At 42.5% G+C, this 20,167-nt stretch overlaps 1 protein-coding gene across 1 annotated transcript in view; it reads right to left on the bottom strand.

The window, feature by feature from the left end:
- Window positions 1–8,573: 8,573 nt before the first annotated feature.
- The window catches only part of ofcc1 (orofacial cleft 1 candidate 1), a gene marked incomplete at both ends in the record, with an annotated part of 134,899 nt that continues 123,305 nt past the window's right edge, over window positions 8,574–20,167 (bottom strand). The window contains 2 exons of the mRNA XM_080050600.1: window positions 8,574–8,725; window positions 8,818–8,956. Coding sequence (XP_079906726.1) covers window positions 8,574–8,725; window positions 8,818–8,956 — 291 coding nt within the window. The remainder of the gene's footprint in view (window positions 8,726–8,817; window positions 8,957–20,167) is intronic.

Here is a 20,167-nt window from a genome sequence, read left to right as displayed (position 1 = left end):
GAAATATAATCAGTTTGCCTAATTTTATTGCATTTCCTAATGATGCTCGCCCAGAGCAATTGTTCTGTGTGTTCCTTAGCAAACAGCGCGTGTCAGCTCACTGAGATTAATCTTGATTACTTTAGCCCTTGATGAAGTAGGCAACAATAATGCTTTAATTGGGGAATATTACCAAATAGAGGAAAAAAACGGTGATAGATAGACCAGGAGATGGATGTTTGACTCCAAACTGCACTAATTGTAATGCTGTTTGGAGTGATTAACTTTGGATGGATCAGTGGCTGTGAACACAAACGACAAATTGGGAGCCATATCCATGCTGCATGTTTTTATTGTGCCACTGATACAAAATATGACTTAATTTTAAAGACAGTGGTTTATGATATTCACTGTCCTCTCAGATGTCCAATAGATATGTATTTTCACCCTCCTAGGTCGTAGCATTTGCATTAAGTTAACAGTTCCAGGGCCTGTACGGAATTTGGAATATATCATAATTTGCCTTTACCATTAGCTGATGATTCAACACAAATTGAGCAATATATGTATTCATTTTAATACAAGGTAGAAGTAATTGTCAGGAGCAAAATCGGTCAGATAATAACCATTTAATGATTTTTAAATTCATCTTTTATTGTGCAAACCTAAGTGTTACATCCCCAAAGTGGGCAAGGGGAAGGTTCTCTAAACATGGAGGTTGGACAAGATAAAGGGTTAGTTTTATAATTAGTGGTAAAACCAAAATGAATTAAATGACCAAAACAAAACTAGGCCTAACTTATCTCTTCCGCTTAAATCTATAACCCAAACAGAAGATCTAACTAACACTCCAATGGGGGGGGGGGGGGGGGGGGGGCACTAACCAATACGGTGGAAATGAATGGGGTACCCCAACTTACCTAAAGACCATAACCTTCGACTGCAGAAGAGCTGACCCAGCCCTAACCACACTGCTGTCAAATTCAAGCTTGAAAGGTAAAGAAAAGTTTCAAACGCTAGCTGACACTTGCCAAATTAAATGAAGGGAATGCATTTGAAATTTGCAGCAAGAGGTCTCTGAGAGAAACCACACAACCAGAATAAGGGCCAGATTAAGCCATTGCAAATACCCACTTCATCTTCCTTCTCTGTCAATTTTAAAAACTAAGTTAAGATGAATAAATTAATAAAACAAACTCCTGGCTACAACTACGATACAAGACACTCCCTCTAACCTCATTTCCTGGACCTGGAATATAATTACCCCCCCCCCCCCCCTGAAAAAAAATATATATGGGTTTAAGGCCTGTCATGTCACTACTTATGGAGACTACAGCACACACCCTGGGGGCAACACCCAAATCTGCTCATGCAGCTCTCCTGCTATTCTGCCCTATCTTCACTTGTGTTGTATTGTACGTGACACGGGTCAGTGCGCACACACACACACACACACACACACACACACACACACACACACACACACACACACACACACACACACACACACACACACACACACAAACACACACACTCACACACAAACACACACACACACACTGTACAGTAGAGTGCATCACATGTGTACACACACAGATGCGCGCCACACGACACCAAAGCTGTAGGAGAGTCCCAATCTGCTTGGCTGGGACAGTTGTCTTACGAGGTGTCGTACCCTGAATGGACATATGCTGACCCCTTCCGATTTGTTTTTTTGTGCTGACTTCCTCGTTGGTGCCTCTTTGTGTCACCACTTTGTGCTGAGTTTTGTTTATTAGTGAGCTTTCAGAGGGATGAGGACGTTGCTTGTACTGTATAGGGTGTGAGAGAGTGTGTTATTGCTTAGAAAAATGCTAACCAGCAGTATATTTGTTGATTTGCCGTGTGTGTGTGTGTGTGTGTGTGTGTGTGTGTGTGTGTGTGTGTGTGGGTGTGTGTGTGTGTGTGTGTGTGTATGTGCGCACTTCTGTTGTTTGGCTCTTGCTGGCCTAAGTTAAGACTGCTGTGACAGGAAGCTGTAACAGTACAGACAGCAAACTGACCTACACAAACTTTTCCCCACACACGCACGCACGCATGCACGCACGCAAGCACGCACACACGAGCACGCACACACACAGGTGCTCTCACTTGTTGAGAACGTGAATGAGCACCCAACCAGAGACACTGGGTGTGTCTGTTTGTACGTTCAAACTGATTTTCTTTCACACACCAACACACACCGCAATCCTTTCACTCCCAGCTCCATCCCCATGTGGTCTGTGTGAGAGTGACACCTGACAGAATGTGTGTGACTATAGAGTTAAAGGTAAACACACACACACACACACACACACACACACACACACACACACACACACACACACACACACACACACACACACACAAACACAACACACACACACACACACACACACACACACACACACACACACACACACACACACACACACCTACACACATACACACACTCACACCTCCAGAGAGCTTGTCACCTGCTCACGCCAGGCGAGTCTGAAAAGCAGCTTGGATAGGCGTATGGCGGGGGGGGGGGACAACAACAGGCTAAGCGTGTGGACATTGGTGCTGTCTCGTGAAGGCGTGAATCTGTCATTGTAGAACATCACAGATCACACACACACAAACACAACGACACACCAGGACAAAGGCACATACACTAATGGATTCTCAGTGTTAAGGAAATATCATGGAGGCCTTAAATGGTAAAATATGCACAAATACAAACATAAAATACAAGCGCATGTATCAATTTGGACATGCAGACATACCGGACATGCGCACACACTCACACACACACACACCCAACTGTACTAGTAGTCCTTGGTTAAGACTCGGAGGTCACCCACAGTATAGAGTATTCTGTTCAAATCCCGCTGCAGCGTGCCTATGCATGTCAAAAAGGCCTTTCTCTGGATCTGAGGAGCCTGACAAGATGCAAGAGGATCAGTCACACTGTACCGGAAAGATAACGTCACCAGGATCTGTTACGACATTTTGGTGAGGGAGGAAGGAAGGGGGAGAGAGAAAACTGTGACAAATTCCACAAAAGCTGCATGCGCTTAAAACAGGAGCTGTACAGTTATTTGGTGATATTAATGTATGACGACAACTAACAAAAAAAAAAGAAAAAAAAAATCAACACGATTTTTTTTACGACTGGCAAGTGTGTCTGTTATACTATTCAAATGGGAGCAATGATGATAAGATTTGGCCAAGGCTTCTATAAAGGAAGGGGGGGGGGGGACGAGGATGATAGAGGGCCCGCAGATAGCTGGCTTCAGGCTGTCTGCTGTGCCATAACCTGTTGTTTTATTTCTCTTTTTGGTGGAAGTAATCAGAATACAAATACAGTATGTAGCTGGCAGGGAGGTCTGAGGGGTTATCCCCATCTCTAGAAATGGTACAGCGGCGCATAATATACATTGTTGTAAACTGCGTGAGGAATTATAGAGAAAGGTGTCATGTCGGATCTACCAGAATATCGCCAGCGGTTAAACCTGTGTGTTGTTCCAGCAGCAGTAGTGCTTTCAGTGACATCCATACCACCATATGTAAATCAATACATGTTTTTGATATATTGAAATCCAAAGCGAAGAAATACAAAGTACATCAGTGGTGTGTTAGACTTTTAAATGAATGTTGTATCTAAACATTCTAAATACTAAAATTACTTCTGAAATAGATTTTTTTGGGTAGCCACATTTTGTTTAATGATATTTAATTGCAATTGAACTACATGGTTACTTAATCTATGCGTGAACAGTTCATGTTTACTTGCTTACTGTAATGTGTTTATGCCATAGTGTGTATTTGCTGCTTATGAGTGTGGTTTTCTCACAGAATTAGAGTGGATTTCGTTCTAAGCTTCTGGGTTTACCCGATGTACAGTCAAACTGAGGCTTTGGCTTACAGGAATTTGTGACAGTCACTCCTGGTTGTCTTGTTAGAGCACAGCAAAGCAAGCACAAACACATACACACTCACTTACATGGAAACACACACACACACTCGCACACACACGCACACACACACACACACACACACGCACACACACACATACACGCACACACACATACACACACACACACACACACACACACACACACACAACCACACACACGCACACTCACACACGCTCACGTAGAAGCAGAAGGAGAGCCAACTGTACACTAAATAAACCTGCTTGTCATAATAATGATGAGAACCGACTCCATTATGTTCTTTTGAGTTTATTTCTTTGATTTAGCGCAGTCAAAGCGACGCGTGCCTGGGATGGTCTCCAAGGTTGCTGTCAGGGGGAATTTAATGTCCTTGGCTTTTGCGTCTTTCTGGGAGAACTGTCACATCGGCTCAGCACTGACTGGCATACCAGCCGGGACCTCTGGCATTGTGAATATTAATAGAATATTGATACCGCCAAATACACTACGGTGGGATTCTCACCCCCCCCCCCCCCCCCCCCTTTCTTCTGTCCCGCACACACACACACACACACACACACACACACACACACACACACACACACACACACACACACAAGCGCACACACACACACACACACACACACACACACACACACACACACACACACACACACACACACAAGCGCACACACACACACACACACACACACACACACACACACACACACACACACACACACACACACACACTAATGGCCTACCACAGATGCCATGGCTGTTTCATAAGCCACTCTATGCATGTACCTTCATGTGGACATTTCTTAAAAGCAATGACTCACCCATGCAGATTCTGGGATTTGGTCCAGCTATCTTTATTCATGTTTCCGCCGCTGCAGTTACACCACCAACCAGTACACTTCTAGCAGGCATGACCCCACAAGTGCTGTAAACCCTCCCATAATATTACTTAACCGAGGCTGGGTTCCTTTCCCAGGCTTGTTTTGGATCCCATAAAACAGCAGTATGCAGCAACCACAGTAACCGCCATATTCTGGTTGTGCACAAGATAACAGCACAATTGACATTTCATTTTTTGAAATGTTTTAAACATGACATTTTCATGGTGAAATTGTCTTCAAGATTTTAATATTGAAAAATATTCTGCTTCTCTGAGACTTGCTTGGGGTTTGATCAAATACTGTATATTAGCAATATAACCAAATAACTCTATCTGCTATCATGTGAATGTACACCTTGCCTGAATCTGATTGGGGCATTGAAGTACAGTATGTGACATTACATTTTTCCCACCAAGCTCTGCCAACTTAAAAGGCCCCAACTGAACTTACATAAACACGTTTTCATGTAGGACCCCATTGTTCATAACTAAAAATGTGGTTTTTCAGGGCCTTTAAATATACCATAATTATCAAAAATTCAACTTCGAAAACATAGTTTAGTAGGAAGTACACAACACCACTGTATTCACTTACTATACTCAACCACATGATAAATTATCACATATTTAATCACAAGGGGCATTGATTTTGATGTAAACATAATTATCAAAGAGCGTCAGACTAAATTGGCCAGACAAGATAGAGAGTTCATTATCAGTCAAAACACTTGGGAGTGTGTTCCTCTAATTAATTTTCTATAATGAACCCAATGTTTTTGTTAAGCTCGGCGATACCTCAATGACACATTGTTTACTGAGAGATCTCATCCCTGGCAGCTCCACTGGGGTTTTTTCCAGGGATGCCTGTGTTGGGTTATTTATTCCAGTCGCTTGTCTATGTTCATGTTCCATCAGTAGTTCTGAAAGTGCAAATTAATAATAACATTTAAGAAAAATCTGACAAGAGGTAGCACGGTATTATGATTAACAAAGGACTCTGTAAGGTTATTGCATTCTACCATTATTCTATCGTCTGCCAAAACAATATTTCAACAAAGTAGAAGTTGACTGATTGTGAAACATTTTGAAAGTTTCTCCGTTTTTGGCTAAATCCGTACTGTCCTCTCTCTCTCTCTCTCTCTCTCTCCCTCTCTCTCTCTCTCTGCAGTGCACTCTCACTCACCGTACCAGGCGGCGTTGGCATCAGAAAACCATTTTCAATAATTGATTCCGCACCCTAATTGAACAGCACAATGTGAACGACATAGCTCATTACTTTACTCATTAGTTAATTATCGGAGAAGTAGGACAAGTCAATAAAAGTGAAGGCAGTAAATTCCGATACTAATTAGCCGCGCTTCCTTCAAGACATATTTAAAGGCAGATTAGTTACCTGAATGTCCCACGACGGGATAGGAGGGGGCTGCTGGGGAGAAAGGGACGTGTATAGAAGGAGAGTGGGGGGGGGGGGGGACGCAGGAGTGTTGGCTAAGGTTAGCTGCTTGATATTAAAAGTGATATCAAAGTCAAAGCAATGTAAAAAGACAGGTTTTAAATTACAATAGCTTACAACAAGAGTTAAAAAATTAGTCCGGGGGAAAATCTGATTATTTTCTAATTTTCTCTAGAATTATGGAATTTTCTGTTTCTCTTTCTGTCTAATTGATGATGAAACTACAATCCATATCATTGAAGCATGTAAACAAAGTAAAACATATCATGAAAGTTGATATTTTAGGTGTCTAACTACAAAAAGAAAGTAAAATTAATATATGAATTACTGCAATGATCTCAAGCCGCAAAGAAGAACATCACGTGCGTCTCGTCAGTCACATCAACAGGGATTGTGTCTTTTGACGTATCGCTCCTGATTGATTAATGGGGAGAATTGATTAAAAACAATTTATTCCCTTTCATTTATGAGCCGCCTCTCTGCCTCTATTTGTTTCCCTGGCTAATGCAGCTAGTAATAACCGTTTGACATATCGGGGCCCACTGTGAATAGCCGTGACTGGGTTCATGCACTCCTAACAGGGAGGGGGGTGAGCGTTTGCAACAGTAGCGCAGATGCCCTGTCCCCCAATCAGAGGGCGGGGAAGAGGGCCGGGCCGGGCCAAGCCAACGCGCTAGTGTCTTTTTCACATGCAAATGCTACAATGTGATAATCAACACCTGACATGGAGCATGACTGAATTATCCTCCCTGTTTAATCAAAGCGGCGCTCCTTTATGACGGCTCCTGGACCCTATGTTACCCCATTCTCTATCTGTGATATTTCATCACTTTCTCCATACTTTTCTATGCTGACTTTTTCTCTGTTCATATCTCTCAATACTAGTCGTTACTTTTCTCCATCCCTCTCTCCTCAACTTCTCTCTCCTTCCTTCACATCCACTTCCTGGTCTGTTATTCTCCCTCCCTCCCTTGTATCACTCAGCTGTTTTCACACTCATATATTATCACTTTTTCCCGTCAATTGGCTTTAACCGTGGCTAAGTTTTGTGAGGAGCTCATGCGTCGGCTGGGGGCCCTTCCCTTGGGGACGAGGAAATGACAGAAGGCGGCCTTTATTTACCTCAGCGGCCCCTTACCGTGTCGTCTGCTTAATCATGTGGCTAATCGACAACACTGTCTTCCCCCGCTCGCCCGCGCCTGGACAATGGTGGGGAACCTCATTCATATTTAATACAATGGAGTGTTTAAGTCATTGCACGCGTCTAAAAGGAGGAGGATATTGTGTTTCATTGTGAAGGGCTCCGCGGGGACCTCCCTCCCCTTGCCCACCCAGGCCCTCCTCCTCCACTACATAGCATATGCCTGGCACTTCTGCTGGTTAAGCAGGCGGGCCCCGGACAGTGCAGCTGGCTGGCTGGCTGGCTGGCTGGACCCGGACGGCAAAAAAGGGCCCCGTCCTTGGTGTATCAAAAGCGTTAATTCCCATGATTAATTCAACTGGTTAATTCTGCTTTATCACGGCTTAGTGAAAAATTACCAAGACAAATATGTACTCCGCGCGGGGAGAATGAATAACGTTAGAGGTGCGTTTAATAATGCAACAGGGCGTATAATAGGGGGCTCTTTTCCTCCGCGCTAATCTCCTCGCCACCTCCACTTTAGAGAGCACGGTGTCAGATGCTCGGGGACCATGTGCTGCCTGTGTTCTTTAATAGCCCTCAAAAGGATTTATCCCACGGAAGAGGCCATTGTGTGCGCTGTCTGTTTATGTGTCCGATGCCACTTAACTAAATCCCCAAAACCACTCCAAATGGCATTGCAGTAGTCCAGCTTGGCTATGGCTCAAACTGACATAACTGCAAACACTTCCGTTGTCGTCAGCAGCTTGATGTGTACATGTAGTCACTCTCCTTGTCAGTTTTTTTCTCTCCCTCCCACTGTCTCCTCTCTTCCCTGTTTCTTTAAAAGATTAAGCAGGGTCATTAAGGACACGGAGAAGGTTCATTTCGTTGTTACGAGTGGCAAATTAATCATTGGGGGTGGGGGGGGGGGGGGGGGGGGGTTAGGCCATTTAATGACACACTTCCCTGGACTGATTACTTGTGTTCTTGCTAATTACATTGGTTAACTACAGTGCACCTATGAAGGTCCTTTTGCTATTTGGTCTCTCAAGTCCATGGGCCTCCTTAAAGACATACACTCACACACACGCTTTTATTTTCTCCTCCTCCGAGCAAATTAAAGAACATAAAAGAAACAGCTGTGTACGGCACGGTTTCCCCCTCTGACGAGCTCCATTACTGGAAGACGCCCGCCCGGCCCTGTGCCACGCAAAGGGAAACTAAACTGTGTCCTATCACCTTAAAACGAGGGCACGCTGCTTTGCCGCAGTTTTCACTGTCGCAGTGCTGCGGCGGTTTCTTCCCCTGCTCATCTCTCATATCCTTGTCTTAAACGAAAGGGGCACAAAAGCTCTGTGTCATTAAAAAACCACTACACCATTAAGGGCTTGGCCTGGCTTCATTTCTCCACCATTATTACAGAAGAGGGCCCCAGCCTTCAGAGATGGTGGGTGGTGGTGGGGAGGGGAAGGATAGGCAATAGAACACAGGTTAGGCAGAGGGCCACACAAAGGGGAGGGGGGAATCTTGGGGCAGGTGAGGGTCAAACTGGACACTTCCTAGCACGCAGGGAAAGAGTTATTGGTCTGAAGGGAAAATGTCAGCAGGGACCATCAGGTCAACAGCTCCAGGCTAACTTGGACCTGGGTGTGACTCCTGACACTCAACCAGTGGACAGGGGCCCAGATAATGGGTTTAGGGACCCTGATGGTTATCTCCTCAACTCTGGCTTTGTTTTTCATTCCTCCCCTACCCCTCCTTTTCTTCTATCCCTCCCTTCTACCCCTCCCCTCCCCTGGTAATGGCTACCGAGGAGGGGTTAAATGGTCTAATTCCAAAGAGACTTTGGAGGGGAGTAGGGGAGAAGATACGTGACAGATGTATCGCGATAAACGGGGGCGCCGGCGTTACTTGGAAAGAGCAACTCAGAAGTCGGGGGATATGAAGAATGGCAATGTTGTTTTCCTTTTGTGATTGTGTGCCAGCGCTATTTATAGGCTGTGTGTGTAAACAACAAGATGTCCCGCCTCACGACTATCATAATTGGTCGCTGTATTTATTTATTTTATTTGTATAAGATCACAACCCAGATGTCGGTCTGATTTTTTTTCTTCTTCCACTTCCTCAAATGATTCCTTTGCCAAGTGTTCTGAGGCAAAGATGTGTTTGTTTTTAAGTGTAATTGATTTTATGTTATTGATTTATCTATTTTCAGTCGCCATCATTTTCAAAACAATTTTTGTTTAAATTGATTATCAATTACAGTGAAATTGCAGGCATTCGGACGTGACCGTCATTCCTTTGAAATTTACATCATTTCATTTGATGATTTATATCAAAAGAACTTTTAATCCCGGGAGGGTAAAAATACTTTTCCGGCATGTGAAATGTGAAACACGTTTTTTGTTTAAAATTTTCGGGAACGCAGCAAACCCTTTTTTGCGGAAAACACCAGCCAAATATCCACATCTTCCTCATGTCAAAATCTGTCAGGGCATTTGGAGTCCTTTGATATATTTTCTCTCTCTCTCTCTCTCTCTCTCTCTCTCTCTTGCTCATATTGAGACGGCTTAGAGGAGATCCTGAAAAGACCTTTTGAAATGGACCAGAGCTTGGCAGTCTGGCTATTTGGTAACCCCCCTCCTTTTTCCTCGGCCTGTTTTACAATCTCATTAAATCGGCCCCTTTGTTTTGCCACTTTCCAAGCTCTGATCTCTGGCTTAGGACGAGTCAAGAGGCCGCGACAGTTTGAAAAAGGCTCCCTCTCCGCCACAAAGGGGCCGCTTGTTCACAATCATTCCCCTCTTCAACGCCAGCCGGACAAAAAGGAGAGGGAGAGAGCAACAGGGTCACTCACTGGCGCGTTATCGTGAGAACTTAATGAAAGTTTTATAACTCTTGAAATGTTTATGACCTTCCCCACTCAACAGCTTGTCCCACCAATTAATGGCGGATTCTGACAGCAGTATATAACCTTAGCTGATCCTGTAGGCAAAGCAGAGGGAGAATTATTGTAGAGACTTTTTTCAAATTGTCAAAATACAATACTTACAATACAATACATTTATTTTATCACTCTACTCTACTAAAAAAATCATCAGTTAAATAAAATGTTATTGTACTGTATGTGAGACTTTTCAACACTTCATACAGCCTGTGTTTTACTTCCAGATTGCATATACAACACCAGTGCTTTACCTTGATGGCTGTTGAGTTGCTAGAGGGAGGCACCGCACATAGAGATATTATAATCTCTTTGGCAGCCCAGGCACCGCTAACCAAGTCTTCCTCCTCATTTCTGCCCAGCAGCTTTCCAGCTCTTGATAAATACTGCTCTATTGGGGCCTTATTATGCAACATTCCACACCATTATGTCACCATGTTTACAGGATGTGTAAAAAAAACTGAAAAAAAGAGGATTGAAAAGACCACAATCAAAGAGAGATTCTTCTGCTGTTACTGCATCATGTTAAGATCAAAATAACACATTTTGAAAATTGTCTCATCAAAGAGCAAAATGATGCGGGATGCAGCCTCTTCCACTCAGTAGACAGTAGTTACTGAATTACTCCTCTTGCTTGGGACTTAGCAGAGATCCATCTTGGTACCGTGAACCTGTCATGGAGCAATGAAGGGGGAATCCAGCGCCCATCTGAAACAAATGACAAAGTCTATCGCCCAGGGCCCCTCTCTCCCTCTTCTTAACAGCTACGCCGAGAAGCCATCACTGTCCACAAAATATGATAAAACCCATGCCATAATAGGATTCATAAACATGCCCAAATACAATTTGCTGAGATGTATTTCAGGAAAAGACAATCATTTACAACTTCTGAGGGGGATTTAGAATAAGTATGTTTGTATGCAAATCCGCCCAAACACGTTTTATGTACTCCGCTCCCACAGATCATGAAAGCGCATTAGATTTATGGCAATGTGTGTGCATAATTGTGAAGATGATGGGGTGTGTGTGTGTGGTGGTGGGGGGGGGGGGCAAGGAAGGAGGAAAAAGAGGAAAGAAGAAGTCTCTGGATTTAGACGCGGAGACCTTTTTGGGGGTTTTTGATTAGTGTAGAACGAGCCCCAGCTTTTCATGCCCCCGACGTGGAAAACAATCGCTGCCACTTGGCTGAGTCCTGGGCATCCAGGCCCCCTTTGCTTCCACATGGGATGCCGCCAACATTCGCTTTTGGCAATAAAAGATAGCCGAGGACAAAAGACAGACAGCAAGTACCTCTTGGCAAATTCTTATTATTTGCAAGCAGGCCTTCTTAATTTGTAGTTTTCTTTCCCCATTTGAAAACAAGAGCATCTGTAAGGGAAAAGTTGTGCAAGGAGACACATCTATTGGGGGAATTGTGTTTCATTAGAGAAGACATCTTAAAGATCTTGAATCTTCCCTGGCATTGATATGATGTCCCTCAACATTACAAGTCAATCACTTTTCCAAATTCTGTTAACATGTATATGGATCATTTAATGAGCAGGCTTTTCAATGTATTTGTAGTTATTACATTGTTTTAGAAAAACAATTCCATTCTTTCACTAAGGTAAAATAACAACTGTATCTACTTTTGAGTTGCCTGTCATAACTCTGAAGTCCTGTGTACGCTAGTAACATTTACAGTCTTCTCAAATTCTCTAGTAAAGAAACCCAAGGCGTCCTGATTGGCCCTCTATAAAGATGCCACTTTAAATACAGAAAGTGCTACTTTACGCTACCTTGGCCTTATGTAAACACTGTTAGAAAGTTTAATCCAATAAAGTCCAATTTACAAACTCATTTATTACCAATAAAGGAGAGGAGAAACACCTGCTTCATGCCACCTTAACCTCATTTTGAGATGTGTTTTCTTTTTGGCTCTCTCACGCTGTCTGGAGAGAAGGTTATGTGCAATGTGGCATGCATTTAGGTGTCTGAGACAGCAGCCTCCTCTTCCTCTATCTCAACCATTGGTGGGAATGAAGAAGGGAAAGAGTTGGGGTAGGGGATTGACCCAGGAATCTGGAGTTCTTTTGGAATGGGGGTTCAAAGGAACTCCCCGCAGCCTATATAAACCACCCTCAATTGGCACAAAGAGGAAACTCAATTTGCAAAGAGGCTGCGCTGTATACTTTTTATAGAGGAACTTTTAGTCATTAGGCCATATACTCCATCTCGCTCAAAGAGCCAGGCGACGCGGCAGGAGGCCGCAACGTGCTTCTTCTACAAAAAAGCAAGACAGAATCCGCCCCCCCCCCCCCCACACACACTCCAGAGAAGAAATATTCCCTTAATGAGAGCCCAGTTAGTTCCTGTGTCTTCAGATGGTGTCCTGTTTGTTCAGCAAAGCAGGGGGATCTGTGTTAACCCTTCCACAACGAAATCTGCTTAGAAGGTGTAATCCTATCTAGTATGCATGTAGCAGTCTTCAGGCGGGGCTGTGCAGGAAAAACAGCCAAAGATGCTGTATCAAATTAAACATATGTGTGGAATAAAAGCACACACTTTTGGGCAACAATCAGTCCGCATTGAAAGAGAATGAATTTCCTCTGAAAATCTAGTTTAAGGCTGTCATATTCATTTCAGTCAAATGGGATTTGAGAACAAAACACAGTTTGAAACATGACAAAAACAGACCCAATTGTTGATCTGTTTACAAAAACATTATTCACTATGCATACTGTGGGACTTTCATCAAAGCAAGTCCATAGCTGCTTAAAATGAGGAAACATAATGAAACAAATTTCCCTTTAAATACAGATATAATATATTCATTCAGCTAGGATTTATTATTTATTCAGACAAATTAAATAATTGGCACATATAAATACATATATATATATATATATATATTTGGGCTAAAGTCTTTGTGGGAATAATCTTTTTGTAGTATTGCCCGGTCATGAGATACAATCACAGTGTTTGTATTTTATTATCAAAGGATTCTAAACATTTGCCCAGTGATAGGTGTTTATCCTTTGTTCTCATTCAGATTATTTGAAGTATTGCACATGTTTTACTATTGTAATTTAAGATGTCAATGTTACAGATAAAAATGTGTTAATGGTTGAAAAGAGTACATTAACAGAACAATTTGATGTTTTCAAAATGTTGAATGTGTGACATTTGATTTACTAACATTCAGCAGACAGGCCACTCTATATAGGTTTCATTGTCTTTCAATATCTAGAGATTACAATATGTGTTGTCCGCAATCTCTCTATCAACCATGTCACAATTAATGTATTTATTAACATACACATATTGTTTTTTTGTGGGATGTTGAGTTGTTGGAGGTTGCAAATGTATTGCAATATATACAGATCCTAGTTTAAGAATCCAAATATCATCCTTCATTATGTCCAACTCGCCTTGCCCACCTGGGTTCTTGCTAACCTTTGTGAACTTTGACCTTACCACTCAGCCCTTGCCAGCAATCATATTTGTCTCTTTGTGTCCTTTGTTGCCCTTCTCTCCCCCACTCCCTCTCCTCCCCTCACTATATATGGCAGATTAATGACAGCTAATAATATCTGATGTTCCTGGACATTGTGTCCGGTAATGAGATGCATTCCCAATGGGTAGGCAAGGTGTCACCACTAACAAATTCACCGTCGCTGCGTGCAATTAGCCTGTAAAAAGGGTGGGAAAATACACTAAATCAGTATCGGCCAAGATGGATGAAGCGTGCTGAAAGAAAAATACCCCTTTGTTACCAAACACCCGATGCAGAGGAAGAGAGGGAGAGAGAGTGAGAGTGAGAGAGAGAGAGAGAGAGAGAGAGAGAGAATAAATGTCTCTATTCCTCCTCCACATCTTTCTCCTGGAGGAGATGTGGACAGGTTACCTTTATGGAAACATTATTCCTTGACTGCTCCCTGGCAGGAGTTCATTACAGCTCAGCCTAACGTTGAAATATTCTCTGCAAAATGTCAGCGTATGTAAATGAGGACTCAGCCCTCATTCGCGTGTCATGTTTTGTTAAAAGTTGTTGCAACCTTTCTTTCCTACTTATTTTTTGGCTCTCCTTTGGCCCTCCCTCATCACCACTTATTCAGTTCACTTCAGAAATGATATACATCTCTTAGAAAAACTAAACATAGGAATGAAATTGAAAAGGTACATACTATTTGACGTTGGATGCTACATGAAGGCTACACTGTGTTATAATTTTAATGTAATAATTCGCCTTCAAATATTGCATTCAATAAGTTTCCAATTAAAAGTGTACTTGGTAATTCTTTTTATAGTAGGCATCACTTTTTTAAAGCCATTCATATCTCAGTTTGAAACAAAACCCACATGATTTGGTCAAAGAAGTGAAATTAAACACCAAATAATAGATTTTTCTGTGTTATGTGGCCGTATTTATATCAGTACTAGTGGGCCATATTAAATCATGTTCAACAGCATCGATCCCTTAGGGCAGTTTATATATTAGTGAGCATTAAATCAATATCAATGCGGGCTGTTGTTACACTCTAAAAAGGACGCTGGCATGATTCAACATTTATGCAAAACAACAGCTAAACTCTGGCATAATGTCTTGGCTGGTACCATCCACACTGTATGTGGGCCCTGTGGCTACTCCAAACGATGAGAATGGATAGAGCCTCCATTCACAGCCATCCATGTGTGGCCCAGTAGCTCAAAGCATCGACTAGTTGCCCAGTCATTCCCCCCCGATGTGACAGCTGCTAGCACAACTCAGAGCGGGCGGCTAATGCTACGCTAATGCTGAAACGCCAGCCACTTCGCGCTTTAATCTCCCAGTGTCTGCTCTGATGATGTTCACTCGCATATTCGAATGCTCTTGTTCTGCTTTCCATTCAAGTTCAAGTCTGAGGCAGGCTTTAGATGCAGGGCTTGTATGTTAAACAATTTCCCACTTCAACAGGGGGCGAGGGGTTGTGTCTGCTTAGCTCGTGCTGCCATGCATGTATGAATTCATCCACTTCTCAGTGTTGCATTGTCAAAAATTCATTTTATAGAGGGCTACACGAAGACGCCAACTAGTTCACCTAGAGCTGTGAGGAAAGGGGATTCGGCTTATTGTGCTTTTGAAAAAGAACACTGCAGCACACACTCCCGTATTCAGCAGCTCTGCTTTGTGCCCATATACTGTACCATTCTGCACGGGGCTGAATCCGTGGGGGCTCTATCAGCCTAATGAAAATTGCATTCACACCCCGCGCCACTCCTGCCTATACAGCCTACATTATGCAACAGATGAGCATTGGGGGCCATGGTGTCTAAGTTTGATAGCATTTCTTAAGCAGGATCAAACTGGAAGCGCGAGAGGAGTGTTGGCAGTGATGTGAATTTGATGAGTTCAACAGTAAAAATATTCACTTTTTAGCGTATAATGAGAATGAGAAACAGGTCTGCGCCGGAGTAGATTTTTGGTGACTTTTTTGGGCGGGTGGGGGTGGGTGCGAGGCAGCGTCTTTGCAATATCATTACGGCGGGTAAAATTGATATAGAAATGAACTTTTTGGAATAATTGACTCGGTGCTCATAACGAGAGGGGATCCCGTCATTTGTTATGAGCCAAATGTATGCTACAATATGGGAAATCCAGTTAGGGGGAAAAGTGATGAGTTTCAGGAAGGCACCGAAATCTACATGCAAATGCATAATAATCACACATCTACAATATTGCAGTGTTAAGAAAGAAAAAAAAATACCTTGAATTCAATTATCATGTGGGCTGGAATAATCATAATGTTATTGGAAACTCAATTACGGAGGCGAGCCATGTCTGGAAATTAGCTGAACTTAGCTAAGGCAAGTCAGCCCCTTGAATTCATCAAGTATGGATTATCACAATATTACATGTTCACTTTGATTCTGCTGTCCAAAGACAAACATTCCCAGTCACTGCTGCATATACTCCCCACGTTTGTTTTATTCATGAACTGCGCTCTGATCTATTATACATACAAAACTGATTCTATGCCGATCGCCCCGGGCTAAGAGGCTCAGACATAGAATTAATTATATTATATACACATGCATGATAATTGTGTACGATTCGGTCAAACACAGAGGTATTTCTCTATGTGTGATTACCATTGTTGCTTCGGCGGCAATTATTTTCATTATTGTTGCTAATATTGTTAATGTTATTGTTTTCTCATTACAGCCTTTCTCTGGGGCTTATTTTTGAAGATATTGGGATGTATGTGACCGCTATACTCTGGAATAAATCACGGCGTTTGGCTGACGAGGCCCATGACATTAATACATAAACGGCACGCTCATATAGCAAGAAAATTACTTTGAAATTAAACACCAGGCTAGCACAGGTCGGGCACAGGAAATAGAGATAAGGCCGCTAATTCATTAAAAAATATTAATGAAATATCCCCCTCTACACAGTGTGCATGGAGACAACTATACTTTTGAATATTGCAACATTAAAAAGTGTTTCCTCTGGCTGATATGAAGGGCAGATCTTTCTTTGTATTATTAACATTATATTGGTTGATACTTGGACTCTGCATGTTTTCCATTGCCTGGGCATGATTGAAAACATCATTTCCACGACTTGGTACAGGGAGCGTCATGCATGGTTTGGTTATCAAATTCCAACACACACTGCAAAGTCCAATATGATTCTACCCCCAGATTGTCCAAAATACATTAACCATTAATAAACTGGGTTTTATGCAGAGTTGTACTATGGAAGAAAGTGCTGGAGCTGCGGAGGTCAATTGCATGCCTGGGTGGCATTTCTAATAAAGATAATGTATTTAGCTATGGACCATGGGAAAGGGTGTAAGGATCTCTATTGATATTTGCATAGTTCCATTAACAGTGTGGGTGCACATATAGAAGGGCGAAATGTTTGTATATGGAAGCCAAAACACATTGTGTGAACCGTGTGACGGGACCATATAAAAGGAATAATTTGATATTTTTACTCACACCAGCCTTCCTTTCAAATACTTTGGTGTTGTCATTCAAATAATTGTGGCGGCGTAAACAGCTGGACAACTTTTACTGGCTCGCTGAGGATAGAAAAAGAGAATCAGGTTCTGCAATTTACCCTTTTTTTTACTGTCCATCATCAATGATTCTGATCATTTGTGTGTTGTTGTGTGTGAGTGTGTGTGTTCCCCTGCCTATGTTTTCTGTCAACTTGTATAGTTCCTTTCAGTTCACTCTGTCACAAGCACTATACCGCTGTTCCCCCTGTACCGCTTGCCTGAGCCGGGGAACATGCAGCCTCGCTCCAAGACGACTTCAATCCCCTATTATCAGGAGAGCGCACATTGCCGCTCACAAGGGTTTAATTTATTTGTGCCTGTTTCAGCCCAAGATTAAAGTTTAATTGGCGCTGACTGGCAGCTCCCAAGTTTTGACTAATTCTCCTTATCGGGAATCCTTACCGAGTAGCTGTGGGCAATGTGAGGCCTGCCTTGCCTTGCCTTGCCTGCCTGCCTGCCTGCCTGCTTGCCTGTTTTCATGGCAGTGGTGCCCACACGCACACACACACACGCACACACACACACACACACGCACACGCACACACACACGCACACGCACACGCACACACACGCACACACACACACGTAGGCACAGTCAATATAGTAATCCTTATTTTCATTGGTCTATACATTGAGTACCTGTGACTGCATGATTAGTTAAGCTCGGTCTTTTCTAGGTGTGTGGGCAAGTGGATGTATGTTTATATTCATGTATATGTGGTTGTATAAGTGGTAATACATGTGTTAGCCCCACTTCTCCTTGGCAAGGCCCCCAAAAGCTTCTGGATTGTTGTGTAATTAGACATGCATCGTATTATTTACCCCCAGACTTTATAATTGATTTGCAGAGCTGGAACCATCGTGCCATAGTGCAGGCCGCTCTTGTGTTTCCGAGACAAAGCCGACCATGGCTTTGTGGCTCGAGTGAGCGTGTATATGAATGTACACATTAACTAGAGAGATTTCTAAGTCAGTGTTGCAAACACAAGGGAAGAAAAATGTTAAAGAAACAACATTTGATCGTGGGTTGATGCGGCTTGTGCTGCCCCATTTTCCCTGAATCGTTCTAGCATAAATCATTATAAAGTGCATTACCGTAGAGGGATCGCAATTTCCATAAGTGCGTGTTTATGCCAGAGTGATACACAAGCGTAAATAACACTGATAATCTCAGCCTGTGTTTGATCAGCCAAATCTGAGTCTGTGGGTGCAGCCATTTGTGACCTGTAATATTAGCGGCATGCTATTAAAAGCTGTGGAGGATTTGCAAAGCTTCATTTAGTCGGTCGGGGAGATGTGCGTGAAATAGAGTTCCTTTGGTCGTAACTAATGTCTCTAATTCTAGTGAGCGGCACTTCTGTGTTGCAGCTCCATGCTCCTAAACTGGGAAGCACTGGATTAACAAGAGTTCTCATGAGGGCAAATGGACCAGAGTTCAAAGTCATGGGCTTTGATCAGGCATGGAGATCCTCACATTGGCATACAAGCCTGTATCAAATGGTTCTACTGATGTTCTTTGGTGTGTGTGTGTGGTTGAACACACACTCACTTTCATCAAAATAACTAGGATAAAACCAGAAGTGCTAGCCACGGTATGTTAAGTTACATTTGAATATAGGACTTTTGACACTTTCCCAAAAAAATACATTTATGATGTACAGTCATATGAAAAAGTTTGGGAACCCCTCTCAGCCGGCATTATAATTGACTCTGCTTTCACAAAAAAAAGATAAAAGTGGTATGTCTTTAATTTACCAGGAACAGCTAACTACTGGGATGTTTTCCAAACAAAGATTTTTTGAAAAGCAGTATTTGGTTGTGTGAAATAAAATAAAATGTGAAAAACTGGCTGTGCAAAAATATGGGTACCCTTGTGGTTTTGTTGATTTTAATGCCTGTAACAGCATGTAAAACTGATGACTTTAAACACAAAGTTGGTTGGATTATGTTGTTAAGCCTTGAACCTCATAGAAATGTCTGTTTAATCATGAGAAAATGTATTTTAGGTGCCTAAATGCAAGTTGCACTTCTCTTAGACTCTCTGCTGAAGTGAGACAGAATGGGACCATCAAAACTGCTCCCAAAATATCTTAAAAACAAAGATTATTCATTATCATGGTTTAGGGGAAGGCTACAAGAAGCTTTCCCAAAGGTTTCAATTGTCAATTTCTACTGTAAGGAACGTTGTCAGGGAATGGAAGGACACAGGCACAGTTGCAGTTAAACCCAGGTCTAACAGACCAAGAAAAGTACAAGAGCGGCATATGCGGCGGATTGTGAGAATGGTTGCACACAACCCAAAGATCACCTCCAAAGACCTGCAAGAACATCTGGCTGCAGATTGTGTATCTGTACATGGTTCAACAAATCAGTGCAATGTTGCCGGCTGAGAGGGGTTCCCAAACTTTTTCATATGACTGTATATGTGTTCAGCAGTAAACACAACACAGCAGGAGATGGAGTAGGAGATTAATGTTTGAAATTGAGGACTAAAAAAAATTATGAGTTGAAAAAGAAGGTGATGATATGTTTGGGTGAATGGGAATGAAAATTAAAAATGCATTTATGGTCCTGCTGGAGACAGCAGGCTCTCGTCTAAAGTAAATTAATTGTAAATACATTCTCCCTCAACATGTCACTGGGCTGAGCTGTGCAATGTAACATGCAACCACCTGCTAAGTATAGACAGAGGCACATCTCAATTTGTGTTGATGCAAGAAAAGGGGGACAGCAAAAGTACAGAATTAGCATGAAACAGTAAGGCGGACAAGCTTTTCCATTAAGGACCGTCTCAT

Source organism: Ammodytes marinus, assembly GCF_949987685.1.
Source record: "Ammodytes marinus genome assembly, chromosome: 21".
Classification (NCBI taxonomy): Eukaryota; Metazoa; Chordata; class Actinopteri; order Uranoscopiformes; family Ammodytidae; genus Ammodytes; species Ammodytes marinus.
The sequence above is the reverse complement of the archived record's forward strand: the minus strand, read 5'-3'. Positions and strand labels throughout refer to the sequence as shown.